This window comes from Bubalus kerabau, chromosome 5 (genome assembly GCF_029407905.1).
Source record: "Bubalus kerabau isolate K-KA32 ecotype Philippines breed swamp buffalo chromosome 5, PCC_UOA_SB_1v2, whole genome shotgun sequence".
Classification (NCBI taxonomy): Eukaryota; Metazoa; Chordata; class Mammalia; order Artiodactyla; family Bovidae; genus Bubalus; species Bubalus kerabau.
Window position 1 is genome coordinate 33644719 of NC_073628.1, and position 21534 is coordinate 33666252.

The following is a 21534-nucleotide window of genomic DNA, read 5'->3' on the forward strand; positions in this document are numbered from 1 at the left end:
CTATATTTCAATTTTTTTTAAATCAAAGATGGACTTAATAGCTGTTGAGATACAGCCAAAGAATTCAGCAAACTGCTTAGCCAAGTAATGATACTGACTTCATTTTCCAAATGAGGAAGTTTAAGTTTACTATTTAATGGTGCCTCTGTCTTTCCTAATCATTTCTCTGCCCACATCTATTTTCTTCCACTCCCTTTGAACCTAAAAGGTCTTCTTTTGTACATTCAATCACATGTTAAATATTGATATTGTTATAGTTTAGCGCAGCTCAAAATCCTCTCACCAAATTCAGGTAAAGTTACCACCCGCTCACCATGAACTGCAGGAAGAATTTTACATGTGTGTTTTTTTTTTTTCTCTCTCTCTCCTTCCATCTTCTAATTCTTCTTGACCTATGGATTTGTACTCACTATAGGTAGTAGTAGTCAGGTAGCATGGAAGTGAGAAGAATGAAAAGGTGTTTGTTTAGCTGAGTGGAACTGAAAAAAGTGGAGGGGGCGGTCTAAGATGGTGGAGGAATAGGACGGGGAGACAACTTTCTCCCCCACAAATTAATCGAAGGAACATTTGAACGCTGAGCAAATTCCACAAAACAACTTCTGAATGCTGGCAGAGGACAATCAGGCACCCAGAAAGACAGCCCATTGTCTTCGAAAGGAGGTAAGAAAAAATATAAAAGATAAAAAGAGAGACAAAAGAGGTAAGGATGGAGATCCGTCCCAGAAAAGGAGTCTTAAAAAAGAAAGAAGTTTCCAAACACCAGGAAACACTCTCACCAGCAAGTCTGTGGCGAGCCTTGGAACCTCAGAGGGCAACATAACCAGGAAGAAAAATAAATAAATAATTAAAACCCACAGATTACGTGCCTAACAGCAACTCCCAGCAGAAAAACAGAGCAGACGCTCGCATCTGCCACTAGCAAAAGGGGACTGGGCAGGGAGGTGCGAGCTGCATTGCTTAGGTTAAGGACCAGGCATGAATGCCCCAAGGGCAATCTGAGGGAACTAACTTGAGATAGCAACCCAGACTGTGGGATAGCTATCTCGCAAAAAGCCCTAACCTAAGACACCGCCAGGCCTGCTCACAGAACAAAGGACCAAGCAGAGCTAGGCAGCTGTGGATGGCCCATCCACCGCCGGAGACAGGCAGGTGAGGGCAGCCAGAGAAGAAAGGGGGCAACTGCGGCCCCAGAGAGGCATCATCTACCAAACTGCAAGCAGGCTTCATTGCTAACCAAGACTTTTTGGGATTCTGGACGGTCGACATCCGCCAGGAGGGTCGCAGCCAGAGATCAGCTCCCCAGAAGAGACACACAGCACACCTAAGAAGGTGCACTGGTTATACACCCAGAAAACCGAGCAGCTGGGATGGGGGAGGTGAGAAGATGCAGCCCCTAACTGAGGGCAACTGCGCTCGCCAAGCATCTGGTCACCTGAGCTGCTCGGACCTGGGAAGGGCACAAAACGCAGGCCCAACCAAGTCTCCGCCTTTGTGGCGTACCCGAGAACCTGAACCTAAGCGACTTAGGCCTGGGAAGTGCACACAACCCACCCCAGACAGTTCCTGGCAGAGCAACCTAGAGCCTGAGCAGTGTAGACGGGGAAAGCACACACACCGTGAGCAGGGGAAAACCCAGTGTGGCCAAGACACTGCGAGCACTCCCCACACAAGCCAGTGGTATTTGTCTGCAGTGTTCCTCCCTCCCCACAGCACGTCTGAACATGTAAGCCTAAAAGAGTGACCACCACTGCCCCCTTGTGTCAGGGCGGAAATTAGACACTGAAGAGACCAGCAAACAGAAGAAGCTAAAATAAACAGAGGGAACCACTTTGGAAGTGACAGGTGCAATAGATTAAAACCCTGCAGTTAGCAACAACTACATAGGAAGGGGCCTATAGATCTTGAGAAGTATAAGCCAGATCAAGGAACTGTCTGAAGATGAACTGACCCCACACTGTCTACAACAACACCAGAGAAAGTCCTAGATATATTTTTATTATTTTCCAAATTAAAAAAATTTTTTTTTATTTTTAAGTCCTCTATTACTCCTTTTTTTTAGTTTTTTTTTAATTTTATTTTATTTTTTAACTTTACAATATTGTATTGGTTTTGCCATATATCAAAATGAATCCACCACAGGTATACATGTGTTCCCCATCCTGAACCCTCCTCCCTCCTCCCTCCCCATACCATCTATTACTCCTTTTTCATTTTTATAACCTACTATTACCTTTCAAAAAAAAAGACCCTATTTTTAAACCAAACTTCATATATATATTTAATAATTTTTGTGATTTGTTTTTTTCTTTAATATTGTATTTTTGAGAATCTAACCTCTACTCTAGGTTTTTAATCTTTGCCTTTTGGTGTTTGTTATCAATTTTGTACCTTTAGGAACCCAATATTCAATACCCATTTTTACTTGGGAACGAGATTACTGGCAGGATTGCTCTCTCCCTCTTTGGACTCTCCTTTTTCTCCACCTGGTAGCCTCTATCTCCTCCCTCCCCTTTCTCTTCTCTACCCAATTCTGTGAATCTCTTTGTGTATTCCAGGCTGTGGAGAACACTTAGGGAACTGATTACTGGCTAGATCTCTCTCTCTCCTTTTGATTCCCCCTTTTATCCTCATGGCCACCTCTGTCTCCTTGCTCCTCCTTCACGTCTCTGTGTAACTCTGTGAACATCTCTGAGGGATCCAGACTGTGGAGAGCACATAGGGAAGTGAATACTGGCTAGCTTGCTCTCACCCCTTTTGATTCCCCCTCTTCTCCTCGTGGTCACCTCTATCTCCCTCCTCCCTCTTCTCTTCTCCATGTAACTCGTGTACCTCACCGGGTATCCCTCACTGTGGAGAAACTTTTCATCATTAACCTAGATGTTTTATCATCAGTGCTGTATAGATGGAGAAGTCTTGAGGCTACTGTAAGAATAAGCCTAAAAACCAGAGGCAACAGAGATAAATTCATGCACCTATGGACACCTTATCTTTGAGAAAGGAGGCAAGAATATACAATGGAGGAAAGACAATCTCTTTAACAAGTGGTGCTGGGAAAACTGGTCAAACACTTGTAAAAGAATGAAAGTAGAACACTTTCTAACACCATACACAAAAATAAACTCAAAATGGATTAAAGATCTAAACATAAGACCAGAAACTATAAAACTCCTAGAGAAGAACATAAGCAAAACACTCTCCGACATAAATCACGGCAGAATCCTCTATGACCCACCTCCCAGAATATTGGAAATAAAAGCAAAAATAAACAAATTGGACCTAATGAAAAGTAAAAGCTTTTGTACAACAAAAGAAACTATAAGCAAGGTGAAAAGACAGCCTTAAGATTGGGAGAAAATAATAGCAAATGAAGCAACTTTCAAAGAATTAATCTCAAAAATATACAAGCAACTCCTGCAGCTCAATTCCAGAAAAATAAATGACCCAATCAAAAAATGGGTCAAAGACCTAAACAGACATTTCTCCAAAGAAGACATACAGATGGCTAACAAACACATGAAAAGATGCTCAACATCACTCATTGTCAGAGAAATGCAAATCAAAACCACAATGAGGTACCATTTCACGCCAGTCAGAATGGCTGCAATCCAAAAGTCTACAAGCAATAAATGCTGGAGAGGGTGTGGAGAAAAGGGAACCCTCTTACACTGTTGGTGGGAATGCAAACTAGTACAGCCACTAAGCCCGCCAGGCTCCCCCATCCCTGGGATTCTCCAGGCAAGAACACTGGAGTGGGTTGCCATTTCCTTCTCCAATGCATGAAAGTGAAAAATGAAAGTGAAGTCGCTCATTGTGTCTGACTCCCAGCGACCCCATGGACTGCAGCCCACCAGGCTCCTCCATCCATGGGATTTTCCAGGCAAGAGTACTGGAGTGGGGTGCCATTGCCTTCTCCAATGGAGAACAGTGTGGAGATTCCTTAAAAAACTGGAAATAGAACTGCCATACGACCCAGCAATCCCACTGCTGGGCATTCACACTAAGGAAACCAGAATTGAAAGAGACACATGTACCCCAATGTTCATCACAGCACTGTTTATAATAGCCAGGACATGGAAGCAACCCAGATGTCCATCAGCAGATGAATGGATAAGAAAGCTGTGGTTCATATACACAATGGAATATTACTCAGCCATTAAAAAGAATACATCTGAATCAGTTCTAATGAGGTGGATGAAACTGGAGCCTATTATACAGAGTGAAGCCAGAAAGAAAAACACTAATACAGTATACTAATGCATATATATGGAATTTAGAAGGATGGTAACAATAACCCTGTATGCGAGACAGCAAAAGAGACATAGATGTATAGAACGGTCTTTTGGACTCTGTGGGAGAGGGGAAGGGTGGGATGATTTGGCAGAATGGCATTGAAACATGTATATTATCTTATGTGAAACGAATCACCAGTCCAGGTTCGATGCATGATACAGGGTGCTCAGGGCTGGTGCACCAGGATGACCCAGAGTAATGGGATGAGGGGGGAGGTGGGAGGTGGGGTTCAGAATGGGGAACATGTACACCCATGGCGGATTCATGTTGATGTATGGCAAAACGAATACAATATTGTAAAGTAATTAGCCTCCAATTAAAATAAATAAAATTATATTAAAAAAATAAACATACCAAGGCGTTCAGACAAGAATGACTGTTGGATAATCAGAATTTTAGAAATTGACAATGAATAGCTTATAAATGTTTCTAACATGCTCTGTTCCTTTTACCTTACAATCTTGATTATATTAAGAATTTGCTAAACTCACCTTCTTTCACTTGCATCTAAAGCAGAATAAATTCTGAATCAGAATAATAAAAAAAAGAAAAGAGTGTTTCTTGGCTGTCACATTTTCAAACTGGGATTATACAATTGCTCAAGATTATGCAGTAGACTTCACTCCATGTGGATTGTCCACTTTAGGATTCTTCTGACATATTTTCAAGCAGTTTCCTCTGTTCTACAACATTGCTTTACATCTCTCTAGCAGAATAATTACACATCTTTTTGGATGAAGTCCTTCTCATCCAATAGAGAGTCTTTGTCTGGTAGCCCAGTCAACCTTCTCATCTAAATCCAGTCTCTGCACGCATATTTAAAGAAACCTTCTAGGACCCTTTCCTTGCTTTCCCAGAGATACAAGGTGCAATTTCTTGCATGCTTTCCCAACGTCTACCATACATACCACAATGCTTATCAGCAGAATCAATTGTCAGCTGACAGCAACTCTGAGGAAAAACAAAAGACACAACCGGTTCTACATGAGGACACACACAAGCCATGGAACTTTTGTCTGTCTACCACCATGTCAAGAGTTGATGTTGTTGTCCAGTCGCTAAATTGTGGCCGATTCTTTGCAACCCCGTGAACTGCAGCATGCCAGGCTTCCCTACCCTTCACTATCTCCGGGAGTTTGCTCAAACTCGTGTCCACTGAGTCAGCCATACCATCCAAACCTCTCCTCTGTCACCCCCTTCTCCTACTGTCCTCAATCTTTCCCAGCATCAAGGTCTTCTTCAATGAGTTAGCTCTTCACATCAGGTGGCCAGAGATTGGAGCTTCAGCTTCAGCATCAGTCCTTCTAATGAATATTCAGGGCTGATTTCCTTTAGGATTGACTGGTTTGATCTCCTTGTTGTCCATGGGACTCTCAAGTGTCTTCTCCAGTGCCACAATCTGAATATCAATTCTTTGGCACTCAGCCTTCTTTATGATCCAAATCTCACATCCATACACAACTACTGAACAAAAACATAGCTTTGACTACAAAGACTTCTGTCGGCAAAGTGATGTCTCTGCTTTTTAATATGCTGTCTAGGTTGGTCATGGCTTTTCTTTCAAAGAGTAAGGGTCTTTTAATTCCATTGCTGCTGTGACCATCTGCAGTGATTCTGGAGCCCAAGAAAATAAAACCTGTCACTGTTTCCATTTTTTCCCATCTATCTCCTGTGAAATGATGGGACAAGATGCTATGATACTAGTTTTTTTAATCTTTTGAGTTTTAAGCCAGCTTTTTCACTCTCCTCTTTCACCTTCATCAAGAGGCCTTTTAGTTCATCTTTGTTTTCCACCATTAGGGTGGCATCGTCTGCCATCATCTGAGGTTAATCATATTTCTCCTGGTAATCTTGATTCCAGCTTGTGAGCCATCCAGCTCAGCATTTCACATGATGTATTCTGCATATGTTAAATAAGCATGGTAAAAACATACAGCCTTGATGTACTCCTTTCCCAATTTTGAACCAGTCCATTGTTCCACGTCCGGATCTAATTGTTGCTTCTTGACCTGCATACAGGTTTCTCAGGAGGCCAATAAGGTGGTCTGGTATTTCCATCTCTTCAAGAATTTTCCACAGTTTGCTGCAATCCACACAGTCAAAGCAGTGAAGCAGAAGTAGACATTTTTCTGGAATTCTCTTGCTTTTTCTGTGATCCAAAAGATGTTGGCAATTTGATCTCTGGTCCCTCTACCTTTTCTAAATCCAGCTTGAACATCTGAAAGTTCTCAGTTCATGTACTACTGAAGCCTAGCTTGAAGATTTTGAGCATAATCTTACTAACAGGTGAAATGAGTGAAATTGTATGGCAGTCTGAACATTATTTGGTATTGTCTTTCTTTGGGATTGGAATGCAAACTGACCTTTTCCAGTCCTGGGGCCACTGGTGAGTTTTCCAACTTTGCTGGCATATTGAGTGTAGGACTTTAACAGCATCATCTTTTAGGATTTGAAATAGCTCAGCTAGAATTCCATCACCTCCACTAGCTTTGTTCGTGGTAAGGCTTCCTACTGCCCACTTGACTTCACACTCCAGGATGTCTGGCTCTAGGTGAGTGACCACACCATTCTGGTTATCTGGGTCATTAAGAAATACACAGTTCTTATGTGTATTCTTGCCACCTCTTCTTAATGTTTTAATACTCTTAATATCTCTTCTTGTCATTTCAGTCCTTTATTGTGCCCATCTTTGCATGAGATGTTCCCTTGGTATCCTCACTTTTCTTGAAGAGATCTCTGGTCTTTCCCACTCTATTGTTTTCCTCTATTTCTTTTCATTGCTCACACAAGGCAGCTTTCTTATCTCTCCTTGCTATTCTTTGGAACTCTACATTCAGTTGGGTATATCCTTCCCTTTTTCCTTTGCCTTTCACATCTCTTCTTTTCTCAGCTCTTGTAAGGCCTCCTCATACAACCACTTTGCCTTCTTGCATTTTTTTTTCCCTTGGGGATGATTTTGGTCACCACCTCCTGTACAATGTTATGAACCTCTGTTCATAGTTTTTCAGGCACTCTGTCTACCAGATCTAATCCCTTGAATCTATTTGTCACCTCCACTGTGTGGAGGGATTTGATTTAGGCCTCAATGGCCTAGTGGTTTTCCCTACTTTCTCCAATTTTAGACTGAATTTTGCAGTAAGGAGCTGATGATTTGACCCACAGTCAGCTCCGTCTTGTTTTTGCTGACTGTATAGAGCTTCTCCATCTTTAGCTGCAAATAATATAATCAATCTGATTTAGGTATTGACCATCTGATGATATCCATGTGTAGAGTTGTCTTTTTTGTTGTTGGAAGCTAACTCTCATTAGCTAATGTTAACACCTTAGCTGATGGCATTGCTTCGTATTAGCTTGGCATCAATGATACTGCCTGGCATCCATTTTGTTTGTCCAATGGGCCACAGAGACCTCAAATTGACACTAGCACTCTTGGGTGCTAGTGATCTAGACAGGATCTAGACAGCAGCCCTTAGTCATAAACAAATAAAAGTTCTTGATATGACTTTTGCAACAGCCCTTGTGGTCAACAGTCTCCCATGTTTCCCAGAACCTCTATGCTTTATGTGCCCCTTAGACAAGACTCTCATAGGGCTTACAAGAACTTTCCTCTTATAGTATGACTTAACCAATCTGGCCCTAGCCCAGAAATCACTCTGGCCATAGATCCTAATAAAGGCATGTACCTAGGTCCTGCCTCATTCTCTGTCTACATTCTCCCTTGACCTCCCTGTGTGGCCCCAAAGTACCATGTACTTCCTCCAGTACAAATAATAACACTTCTTTATTTTAATTTCTCTTAAAGTCTGTTGCTGAACCATCTTGTTGCTTCAGCTCACCATCTAGCACCCTGTGCTTCACATAACAAATGTTGGTATGATCACTCACCTAGAGCCAGACATCCTGGAATGCAAAATCAAGTGGGCCTTAGGAAGCAGCACTACAAACAAAGCTAGTGGAGGTGATGGAATTCCAGTGGAGCTATTTCAAAGCCTAAAAGATGCTGCTATGAAAGTGCTGCACTCAATATGCCAGAAAATTAGGAAAACTCAGCAGTGACAACAGGAGTGGAAAAGGTCAGTTTTCATTCCAATCCCAAAGAAAAGCAATGCCAAAGAATGCTCCAACTACTGCACAATTGCACTCATCTCACATGCTAGTAAAGTAATGCTCAAAATTCTCCAAGCAAAGCTTCAACAGTACGTGAACCATGAACTTCCAGATGTTCAAGCCAGATTTAGAAAAGGCAGAGGAAACAGAGATCACATTGTCAACATTCGTGGGATCACTGAAAAAGCAAAAGAGTTCCAGAAAAACATCTACTTCTGCTTTATTGACTATGCCAAAGCCTCTGACTGTGGGGTCACAACAAACTGTGGAAAATTGTGAAGGAGATGGGAATCCAGCACCTGATCTGCCTCTTGAGAAATCTGTATGCAGGTCAGGAATCAATAGTTAGAACCAGACATGGAACAACAGACTGTTTCCAAATCAAGAAAGCAGTATGTCAAGGTTGTATATTGTCACCCTGCCTATTTAACTTACATGCAGAGTACATCATGAGAAATGCTGGACTGGATGAAGCACAAGCTGGAATCAAGATTGCCGGGAGAAATATCAATAACCTCAGATATGCAGATGACACCACCCTTATGGCAGAAAGTGAAGAAGAACTAAACGGCCTCTTGATGAAAGTGAAAGAGGAGAGTGAAAAAGTTGGCTTAAAGCTCAACACTCAGAAAACTAAGATTATGGCATCCGGTCCCATCACTTCATGGCAAATAGATAGGGAGACAGTGACAGACTTTATTTTGGGGGGCTCCAAAATCACTGCAGATGGTGACTGCAGCCATGAAATTAAAAGACGCTTGCTCCTTGGAAGAAAAGTTATAAGCAACCTGCTGCTGCTGCTGCTGCTAAGTCGCGTCAGTCATGTCCAACTCTGTGCAACCCCATAGATGGCAGCCCACCAGGCCTCCACCATCCCTGGGATTCTCCAGGCAAGAACACTGGAGTGGGTTGTCATTTCCTTCTCCAATGCGTGAAAGTGAAGTCACTCAGTTGTGTCTGACTCTTCACGACCCCATGGACTGCAGCCTACCAGGCTCCTCCGTCCATGGGATTTTCCAGGCAAGAGTACCAGAGTGGGGTGCCATTGACTTCTCCTATAAGCAACCTAGACAGCATATTAAAAAGCAGAGACATTACTTTGTCAACAGAGGTCCATCTAGTCAAGGCTATGGTTTTTCCAGTAGCCATGTATAGGTATGAGAGTTGGACCATAAAGAAAGTTGAGCACTGAAGAATTGATGCTTTTGAACTGTAGTGTTGGAGAAGACTCTTGAGAGTCCCTTGGACTGCAAGGAGATCCAACCAGTCCATCCTAAAGGAAATCAGTCCTGAATATTCATTGGAAGGACTGATGCTGAAAATACTTTGTTCACCTGATGTGAAGAACTGACTCATTGGAAAAGACCCTGATGCTGGGAAAGATTGAAAGTGGGAGAAGAAGGGGATGACAGAGGATGAGATGGTTGGATGGCATCACTGACTCAACTGACATGAGTCTGAGTAAACTCCAGGAGTTGATGATGGGCAGGGAGGCCTGGCGTGCTGCAGTCCATGGGGTCACAGAGAGTCGGACAGGACTGAGCAACGGAACTGAATTCAGTAAAGTCATAAAACACTTCCTCCAACCTTAGATTAAAAAGGTGACTCGCAGAAAAAGTTCATGCCTTTCATCATTTGGCTACATTTAACTAATCTGTCCTAGGATATGAAGAAGCTGAAGCAGACCTGGCAGGAGCAAGAAGAATGTGGGCCCAACTGCTTCCCCATGCCAACTAAGTGAATTACTAGATACATTGCACGGAGGCCGTCATAATGCCTGGGTGTATCACTGATCTTCAGAGTATAAAGAAATATCTATGATTCAATTTCTGCTTCCAAACTAAATGAATTTCTCCTGTAACTAATCCTAACCCAATCTTATACTGGGAATGGAATTGTGAGAAATATATTACACTACCACCATCTACTCATGGTCAACTTGGTATTCATATACACCTCTATTAACCATCCTTGCTTTCTATCTTACATGATGTGATTATCTCTCAAACAACCAAAACTATATCAATCCTCTCTCCAAAAGAGGATACAAAGTTCCTTTATCACCTCTATGGGATGTTTACACCTCTAATTTAAGTACTGATATATATGGTTAACTACTATGAATGCATCTTATTTCCAATGGTAGAATGGAAGAAGAGAAAAATATATAGACACACACACACACAGAATTCCGCTCCCATGATCATTATCATTTAGTGAGTGATGATGTTTGTAAAAGGAACTTTGCAGATGTAATTAAGGTTAAAATCAGCTGACTTTAAAATAGTCAGTCAAAGTGGCTATCATCACAAAATCCACAAACAATAAATGCTGGAGAGGGTGTGAAGAGAAGGGAACCCTCCTACACTGTTGGTGGCAATGTAAAGTGGTACAGCCACCATGAATAACAGTATGGAGGTTGCTATAAAAATTAAAAATAGAGCTACCATATGATCCTACAGTCCACTTCTGGACATATATTCAAAGAAAAACATAGTCTGAAAGAATATATGCACCCCAATGTTCACTGCAGCACTGTCCACAGCAGCCAAGACATGGAAGTTGTGTCTATCGATAGAAGAAACATCTATCGACAGAGGAACAGATAAAGAAGTTAGGGCACATATTAATATATATAATTGAATATTAATGAGCCATTAAGAAGAATAAAATAACGCCACTTGAGCAACATGGATGGACCTACAGATTGTCATATTGAGTGAAGTAAGTTGGAGAAAGAGAAATATTGTATGATATCCCTTATATGCAGAATCTAAGAAAAAAGATACAAATGACCTTACTTACAAAACAAAAACAGACTCACAGACTTAGATAATGAACTTATGATTATGGGGGGAGGGGCTGTTAGCAAGTTTTGGATCAACATGTATACACTGTTATATTTTAAATGGATAACCAACAAGGATCTACTGTATAGCACAGGGATCTCTGCTCAATGTTATGGAACAATAGGAAAAGAATTTGAAAAAGAATAGATATAGAATGTATATGTATAACTGAGTCACTTTGCTGTACACCTGAGACTAATACCACATTGTGAATCAACTATGCTCCAAAATAAAAAGTTTAAAAAAAAAAGAATAAATGAAAAAATTAGGGAGATTACTCTGGATTATCAGACTGAATCCAATGTAATCACATAAGCTCTTAAATCAGAAGTGGAAGTCATACAGACGATAAAGGAGAAGTCAGAGAAATTTGAGAGTGAGACGGACTATAAACACCACCGCTAACTTGGAAAACAGAGAATGTCACAAGCTAGAAGTTGAGAACAACTCCCTTCTGACAATCATTCATGAAAGAGCACTTCATTCCTACAACCAGAAGGAACAGGATTCTGCCAACAACTTGAATGAACCTAGAAGTGAATTCTCAGAGACCCAGGTAAAAGTTTAGCTTAGTGGACACCTTGATTTCATTATGAGATCCTAAGCAGAGTACCCAACCAACCATGCCTGACATCTGACCCAAAGAACTATGAGGAAATAAATGGGTATTGCTTTAGGCCACTGAATTTGTGGTAATTTGCTATGGGAGCAATGGAATATTGCCCAATAACTTTATCTGTAGCTTTAGAAACAATAGGACCTCACTCTTGTGTTTTAATAACTTTTATCTGAAGATGGAGTATTGCTGTGAGGATCCTGCCTGCTTCTGAGTATTTTATTCCAACTATGCATTCCAAACCTAGAGAAATAACCGCAGGGTGGGTTTGGGTATTCCAATGATTACCTACTTCTGTTGATTACTCTGAGTGGTGAATTATAGTGCTGCTTTATATCTGCAGAAATCTGTATCAATTCAGAGTCAGTACCCAGTAACTGTCCCAAAAGTACTCTTGGCCTGGTGCACAACCACCCAGGTAAATAGCCAGATCTTCCTCAGGGGGCGAACTATACAGTTCTGTATGGGCAGATCACTTTATCCAACAAGGTTCTTCCTCAAGGATTTCTCTTCATTCAAGAGCTAATTTACTTGGTAAATGAAATACAGAATAGGAACAAAGAATAGGAAAACAACAGAAAAAAAACTAACAAAACTATGACTTCATTCTTTGAAAAAATACACATAATTGACAAAGCATCAATAAGACTAACCAAGGAAAAAAGAGGATCCAAATAAATAAAAATTTAAATTTAAAAAGAGTCTCTACAACTGAAATCACAGAAAGGAATATAATAGATGACTATTAACAACTTTGATGCTTTCAAACTGTGGTGCTGGAGAAGACTCTTCAGAGCCCCTTGGATAGAAAGGAGATCAAACCAGTCAATCCTAAAGGAAATCAACTCTGAATATTCACTGGAAGGACTAATGCTGAAGCTGAAGTTCCAATACTTTGGCCACCTGATGTGAAAAGCTAACTCATTAGAAAAGACCCTGATGCTAGGAAAGATTGAAGGCAGGAGGAGAAGGGGGCGACAAAGGATGATATGTTTGGATGGCATCACCGATTCAATGGACATGAGTCTGAGCAAATGCCAGGAGATACTGAAGGACAGGAAAGCCTGGCATGTTGTAGTCCACGGGTCAAAAAGAATTGGATACAACTGAACAACTGAACAACAAACTGAATGACTATATGCCAACAAACTGCACAATCTAGAAAAAAGGATAAATTTCTAGAAACATACAATCTACCAAGACTGAATCATGAAGAACTAGAAAATCTGATCAGAGTAAGATTTGAAGTAATGAGAAAGGACAGTGAATCAGTAATCAAAAACCTCCCCAAAAAAGAAAAGCACATGACCAATTGTTTCACTGGTAGAATTTAAACATTTAAAGATGAATTAACATCAATTCTTCTCAAACTCTTAACAAAAACTGAAGAGGAGAGAACACTCTCAAATTCATTTTAAAAACTTCTTTTTAAATGTTTTTTTAAAAAAACATTTTTTACCAGCATTTCCATGATACAAAAGCCAGATAAGGAAAGAAAAGAAAACAAGGAAAGACAAGAAAAGAAACTACAGGCCAAAATCTCTGATGAATATAGAGGCAAGAATTGACAACAAAATACTACAAGTCAAATAAAACCACATATTAAAAGAATCACACACTATGACCAAGTGGGATTTGTCCCTGTAATACAAGAATAGTTCTCTACACACAAATCAATATATGTCATCATCACATTAACATATAGAATGAAAGATTAAGATCATATTATAATTTCAACAGATGAAAAAATAGCATCTGACAAATTCAATCTCCATTCACAATTAAAAAAAAAAACTCTCAACAAACGATATAGAAGTCAATAAAATAAATGAAACAAAGTTACATATCACAAGCCCACACCTTACTCAATGATGAAAGTTAAGAGCTTTTCCTGTAAGATCAGGAGTAAGATAAGACTGCACACTTTTACCACTCCTATCCAACATAGTACTAGAAGTCTTAGTTAGAGCAATCAGGCAAAATAAGAGAAAGAAATAAAAGGCATCAGGATTGGAAAGAAGAAGTAAAACCTTCTCTAATCAAAGATTACATTTTATATAGAGAAAATATTAAAGACTCCATCAAAATACTGGAAAGATCTAATTAAAGCTAAAGTTGCAGGATACAAATATACAAAAATCTGTTGCATTTCTACATACTGATAACAAATATATAAAAAATTAAGATCAACAACCTCAGTTACATAATCATTAACAAAAATAAAATACTTAAGAATAAATTTAATCAAGGACCTTAAAGAGCTATCCACTGAAAATTATAAGACATGAAAAGATACCTCATGTTCATCAACTGAAAGAATTAATATTGCTAAAATTTCCATACAACTGAAAGCAATCTATAGACTGGATGCAATCCCTATAGCACTTTTTACATAAAAAGAATAAACAATCCTAAAATTTGTATGGAACCACAAAAGATCCCAAATAGCCAAAGTAATACTGAGAAAAAAAGAACTAAGCTGCAGACATTACACTTTCTAATTTCAAACAATACTACAAAACTATAATAATTAAAAAAGCAGAGTATTGGCACACAAAAAAAAAAAAACACCAGATCAATGGTAGGCCACAAAAAGCCGAGAAATAAACCCATGATTATACATGGTCTATTATTTTATGACAAAGGAGACAAGAACCAGGATATTCAATGAGGAAAGGACAGTCTCCCCAATAAACAGTGTTGAACAAACATGCAAAACAGTGAAACCAATATCTTACACCACATACGGAAATCAACTCAATATGCATTGAATTCTTGAACGTAAAACATCAAACCAAAGAACTCCTACAAGAAAATATAACCAGTAAGTTCCTTAATATCACCCTAGGTGATTTTTTTTTAATTTGACATCAAAAGCAAAAGGAATGAAAGCAAAAACAAACAAGAGTAACTACATCAAACTACTTCCTCTGCATAGCAAAGCAAATGGGAGAAAATATTTACAAATCATATATCTGATTAACAGATTAATATCCAAAAACATATAAAGAGTTCATACAACTGAATATCAATTAAAATAATCCAATTTAAAAATAGAGAGGATTGGAATAGACATTTTTCCCAAGAAGACATACAGGCCACAGGTATATAAAGAGGTATTCAACAACAACTAATCATCAGGAAAATGCAAATCAAAACAACAATTAGATATAACCTCATCTTTCTTAGAACAGTTACTAAGAAAAAGACAAAACATAACAAATGTTTGGAAGGATATGGACAAAAGGCAACCCCTGTGCACCACTGGCTGGAATGTAAATTGGTTCAGGCACTATGGAAACCAGTATGTAGGTTCCTCAAAAAAAATTAAAACAGAGTTATCATATAATTCAGGAATTCAGCTTCTCGGCATTTATGAAAAAACACTAACTTTAAAAGATATATGCACCTCTATATTCACTGCAGCATCATTTACAATAGATTAAAAGAATTAGATCTGAAAGACAGAGTGCCTGAAGAACTATGGACTGAGGTTCGTACCACTCGACAGGAGGCGGTGACCAAAATCATCCCCAAGAAAAAGAAATGCAAGAAGGCAAAACGGTTGCCTGAGGAGGCCTTACAAATAGAAGAGAAAAGGACAGAAGTGAAAAACAAGGAGAAATGGAAAGATATACCAATCTGAAGGCAAGAGTTCCAAAAAATAGCAGGAGACAAGAAAGTCTTCTTGTGTGAACAATGAAAAGAAATAGAGGAAATAAATAGAATGGGAAAGACTAGAGACCTCTTCAAGAAAAGTGGAGATACCAAGGGAACATTTCATGGGCACAAAAGATGGGCACAATAAAGGACAGAAATACAAGGACCAAACAGAAGCAGAAGATATTAAGAATAGGTGGCAAGAATACACAGAGGAACTGTACAAAGTCTTAAAGACCCAGATAACCATGATGGTGTGATCACTCACTCAGAGCCAGACATCCTGGAGTGTGAATTCAAGTGGGCCTTAGGAAGCATTACCATGAACAAAGCTAGGGGAGGTGACGGAATTCTAGGTGAGCTATTTCAAATCCTAAAAGGTGATGCTGTTAAAGTGCTGCAGTTATTACATCAGCAAAGTTGGAAAACTCAGAAGTAGCTGCAGGACTAGAAAAGGTCATTTTTCATTTCAATCCCGAGGAAAGGCAATGCTAAAAAATGTTCAAATGACTGTACCATTGCGTTCATTTCACATGCTAGCAAGGTAATGCTCAAAATCCTTCAAGCAAGGCTTCAATAGTATGTAAACCGAGAACTTCCAGATGTTCAAGCTGGATTTAGAAAAAGCAGAGGAACCAGAGATCAAATTGCTAACATGCGATGGATCACAGACAAAGCAAGAGAACTCCAGAAAAACATCTACTTCTGCTTTATTGACTACACTAAAGCTTTGACGGTGTGGATTGCGACAAACTATGGAAAATGCTTAAAGAGATGGGAATACCAGACCACCTTACCTGCCTCCTAAGAAACCTGCATGCAGGTCAAGAAGCAACAGTTAGAACCAGACATGGAACAATGGACTGGTTCAAAATCGGGAAAGGAGTACATCAAGGCTATATGTTTTCACCTGCTTATTTAACTTATATGCAGAGTATATTCTGAAAAATGCTGGCCTGGATGAAGCACAAGCTGGTATCACAATTGCTGGGAGAAACACCAACAACCTCAGATATGCAGATGACACCACCCTTATGGCAGAAAGTGAAGAGGAACTAAAAAGCCTCTTGATGAAAGTGAAAGAGGAGAGTGAAAAAGTTGGCTTAAAGCTCAACATTCAGAAAACGAAGATCATGGCATCTGGTCCCATCACTTCATGGGAAATAGATGGGGAAACAGTGGAAACAGCGTCAGACTTTATTTTTGGGGGGCTCCAAAATCACTGCAGATGGTGACTGCAGCCATGAGATTAAAAGACGCTTGCTCCTTGGAAGGAAAGTTATAACCAACCTAGATAGCATATTCAAAAGCAGAGACATTACTTTGCCAACAAAGGTTCATCTAGTCAAGGCTATGGTTTTTCCTGTGGTCATGTATGGATGTTAGAGTTGGACTGTGAAGAAGGCTGAGTGCCGAAGAATTGATGCTTTTGAACTGTGGTATTGGAGAAGACTCTTGAGAGTCCCTTGGACTGCAAGGAGATCCAACCAGTCCATTCTGAAGGAGATCAGCCCTGGGATTTCTTTGGAAGGAATGATGCTAAAGCTGAAACTCCAGTACTTTGGCCACCTCGTGCGAAGAGTTGACTCATTGGAAAAGACTCTGATGCTGGGAGGGATTGGGGGCAGGAGGAGAAGGGGACGCCAGAGGATGAGATGGCTGGATGGCATCACTGACTCGATGGACGTGAGTCTCAGTGAACTCCGGGAGTTGGTGATGGACAGGGAGGCCTGGCGTGCTGCGATTCAAGGGGTCGAAAACAGCTGGACATGACTGAGCAACTGAACTGAACTGCAGAGTATATCATGAGAAACGCTGGACTGGAAGAAGCACAAGCTGGAATCAAGATTGCTGGGAGAAATATCAATAACCTCAGATATGCAGATGACACCACCCTTATGGCAGAAAGTGAAGAAGAACTAAAGAGCCTCTTGATGAAAGTGAAAAAGAAGAGTGAAAAAATTGGCTTAAAGCTCAACATTTTAGAACACTAAGATTATGGCATCCAGTCCCATCAGTTCATTTCAAATAGATGGGGAAACAGTAGAAACAGTGACAGACTTTATTTTTGGGGGGCTCCAAAATCACTGCAGATGGTTCTGCAGCCAAGAAATTAAAAGACGCTTGCTCATTGGAAGAAAAGTTATGACCAACTTAGACAGCATATTAAAAAGCAGAGACATTACTTTGCCAACAAAGGTCCATCTAGTCAAGGCTATGGTTTTTCCAGTAGTCATGGATGGGAGAGTTGGACTATCAAGAAAGCTGAGTGCTGAAGAATTGATGCTTTTAAACTGCAGTGTTGGAGAAGACTTCTGAGAGTCCCTTGGACTGCAAGGAGATCCAACCAGTCCATCCTAAAGGAGACCAGTCCTGAGTGTTCATTGGAAGGACTGATGCTGAAGCTGAAACTCCAATACTTTGGCCACCTGATGCGAAGAACTGACTCATCTGAAAAGACCCTGATGCTGGGAAATATTGAAGGCAAGAGCAGAAGGGGCCAACAGAGGATGAGATGGTTGGATGGCATCACCGACTCAATGAACATGAGTTTGAGTAAACTGTGGGTGTTGGTGATGGACAGGGAGGCCTGGCGTGCTGCAGTCCATGGGGTCACAAAGAGTCGGTCGGACATGACTGAGCAATTGAACTGCACTGAACTGAATAATAAAAAGTGGTCTAAGTAGGTGTATTAGAGTACTTTCATGTCAGGACATATTTTTAGACCATTTTGAATGATATTCATTAAGAGTTTTAACAATCTGTCAAAATGTGTGTAACTATTTAAGCAAAAAGGAAAAACAAAATTATGTATCTGGCATGAGTATAATAATGTAAAAGTAAGCATAGAAAAAAGAAACTGGAAGTATATCAAGTGACTGTTACTCAAAAGTAAAACTAAGTTGAATTTTTTAGTTTCTACTTTGTATTATTACATTTAAAATAAAAACCATGTATTACTTTTATATAAGGTCTTCCATTTTTAAAAGCCCCATACTCAAACGCATCCCTTTTCCCCCCAAATATCAAATAATGAGTAAAATTTTCAACAATCAGTTCAGAAAAACTGAAAGAGCTAGGAGTAGTTCAGAGTAGGAATTGGGCTACAAAAGGTGCTGTCTCCAGAGTCTTCGGAAGCCCAGTAGGCACAGAAGGAAGAAGCAGAGGCTGGAGGTGAGGCAGACACATCAGGGTTCATGGACAAAGATCATGAAGATGGACTGCTGTAGGCATCAGTAACCCAGACAGAAGGCTGAGAAGCAAGGTATCAGGGAGTCATCTGAATAGAAGGACTGGGGGCACTGGAAACACAGAGAAAGCTTCCTGCTGAGCCAGATTTGGTCAAAGAGTGAGAGTGAGCAGGGAAGGGAGGTACAGTAGCTGAGGGTGCTGAGCATCCTTACTCCTCCCAGAGTCAGGCCTCCAATCCACCAGCTGCAAAAAATCCAACTTTGTCCACCCTCCCTCTTACGTCACCAGATCTTTTCAGCCTGAAGTAAGATCCATGTGGCTATTAGACCAAAGAGCCCTTACACAAAAAGAAAAAGAAAAAAAAAGTGAAACTCACCAGTCAAAGCCATTGTATTCATTTGATGATTCTACCCACACGAACACCAAAAGCACAGACATGCAAAATGAAATGACCAGACATGGGTAAAATAATCGTTCTCTCTGAAACAGAAAGAAGAGAGTATAATTAAGTTCCATTTACTCATGGTATCTCAGAAACATCTGCATACACTCATCAGAGGTCTGCATAGCTGCAGTGCAGCATTACCCTCCCCAGGCTAGAGAGACCTCTGTATTCTTTTATCCCTATGGAAGCTTATATAAGCCTATTTATAACATTTATTACACTGAAATGCAATCATGTTTTTATCTGATGCAAATTTCTTCTTTGAGGAAAAGGAACTTTTGTTACAAATCTCTGTATTGCCAGTGTCTAGCACAGTTCCTTAAATGCAGCTGGTTCTTTGTAACCATCTGTTGAATTCACCCACCTCCTGTCTACCAAATGTTTGTTCAGTGATTCATTCACTGAGTAATTCATTCATTTATTATTCATCAGGTCATTTAGCCACTTATCTTCCCAGATTTGAGGAAGGGGAGAAGTAGGTTAGGGAATAAACTTTTTTTTTTAGTTTATCTTGCACAAATACAATGCCAGGGATTTCAAAAGCTACTTTCATTTTTTTCATTTCTCAATACAGTTATATAAGGTATTGGTAACCTCATGTAGCAAAAGAGAGAACTAAGTCTCATAGAAGTAAAAGTAATTCACTCAAGCCAAGTCACACAGCCAAGAAGTATCAGATGCATTGCCCAGATCTGTGAGCCCAAAGCCAAGATGGAGGATATCTTTATGGAGAAGGTAACTCCCTGCACTGAAAATTATATCACAAGTCAACCAAATCAGAGGTTGTCAAACCCTTCCTGGGAACATTAGGTTTAATTTGCTACCTGAGTTATAATCCTAACATTTCTATATCACATGGATGAAAAATTCTGTATCTTTGTGCCTTTCACACTGCCTGTATTCTGCAAAACATGGATTTAATAATCCCTGCCTTGTGCAAAATATGGGGTTACTGTGAAGTAAGAATTAAGAAATAAAATAGAAAACATAGAGTACTGACAGACCCATTCTGATGAGAGACATTATAGGTATCAAGGCACTAAAACACAACTTCTGCAGTGTAGGAAGCTGAAGAGAACAGGTTTTGACTCAGGTTATACTCACTCTCTACATAAAACATGTGTGGACTTTGATAAACATGTATCAGATAAAGTTACTCCCCTGCTTACAAAACTCCCAGATCTTCCCACTATACGAAAATATAATCCCAACTCCTTGCCATGACCCAAAGGTGCACACAATCAAGCCTTGTCCATCCCTGACCTCATCCCACTCTACACATCGACTTCATTTCTGAACTCCAGCCACACTGGCTTTCTGTTTCTAGAATATGACCAAATCTGTTCCCACCTCAAGAGTTTCACAGTTCCTAGTCCCTCTTCCTGGAATATTTTTGCCCCCAGATGTACACATGGCTGGCTCCACCTTTATATTTAAGAGATTGCTCACATGACATTTCTTCAAAGCAGTCTTCTCTAACCAGGTTCCCATCCACCTAACCCATTTTCCTATGTATTATCTTCAAAGCTCTTATCACTGTCTGAAACCATCTTTCTTCATTACTGTTTATTACCTAACTCATCCCACTAGAATGTCAGGTATAGGAAGGCCAGAGGCCTTAGTGGTCTTACTCACTTATACACATTCAATAAACTTGTTCTTGTTGAATAAACACATCTCCTTATTTTGATTCTCACTGTTGTCACTCTTGCTCAAAAATTCAAAGGCTCCCCACTGTTTACAGGACAAAGTTCAAATATTTTAGGCTAACATGAAGATGCTACATAATTAGATTAAAATATTCCTTTCCAATCTGATCACTTACCATTTATCACCTTACCTGCTCATAAATTCAATACTGGAAATTTGTTTTTCCCTAAACACACCACTGTGCTTCTCTATCTCTGGACTTCTGACTACTGCATTTCCTCCACCCAGAATCCCCTATACCATCATTCCTGTAAGTGGAAGATGACTTCACACATTAGTGACTCCAGGAACTGTAAAATGACAGCTAACATTTATTTAGTGCTAACTGTATGCCTTGGAGAAGGCAATGGCAACCCACTCCAGTGCTCTTGCCAAGAAAATCCCATGGATGGAGGAGCCTGGTAGGCTGCAGTCCATGGGGTCGCTAGGAGTCGGACATGACTAGGCAACTTCACTTTCACTTTTCACTTTCATGCACTGGAGAAGGAAATGGCAACCCACTCCAGTGTTCTTGCCTGGAGAATCCCAGGGACGGGAGAGCCTGGTGGGCTGCCGTCTATCGGGTCGCACAGAGTCGGATACGACTGAAGCGACTTAGCAGCAGCAGCAGCAGCAACTGTATGCCAAACCCAGTTCTAAGTATTTACGAATTTTATCTCTTCTTT

General features: G+C 40.2%; 1 protein-coding gene across 6 annotated transcripts in view; it reads right to left on the reverse strand.

The window, feature by feature from the left end:
- LOC129652613 (glycerophosphodiester phosphodiesterase domain-containing protein 4-like) overlaps positions 1-21534 on the reverse strand; it is a 181747-nt gene that overhangs the window by 154131 nt on the left and 6082 nt on the right. For all 6 annotated transcript variants that reach the window (XM_055581388.1, XM_055581386.1, XM_055581390.1 and 3 more), the window contains one exon: positions 19091-19194. In XM_055581388.1, the coding sequence (XP_055437363.1) occupies positions 19091-19194 (104 nt within the window). The remainder of the gene's footprint in view (positions 1-19090; positions 19195-21534) is intronic.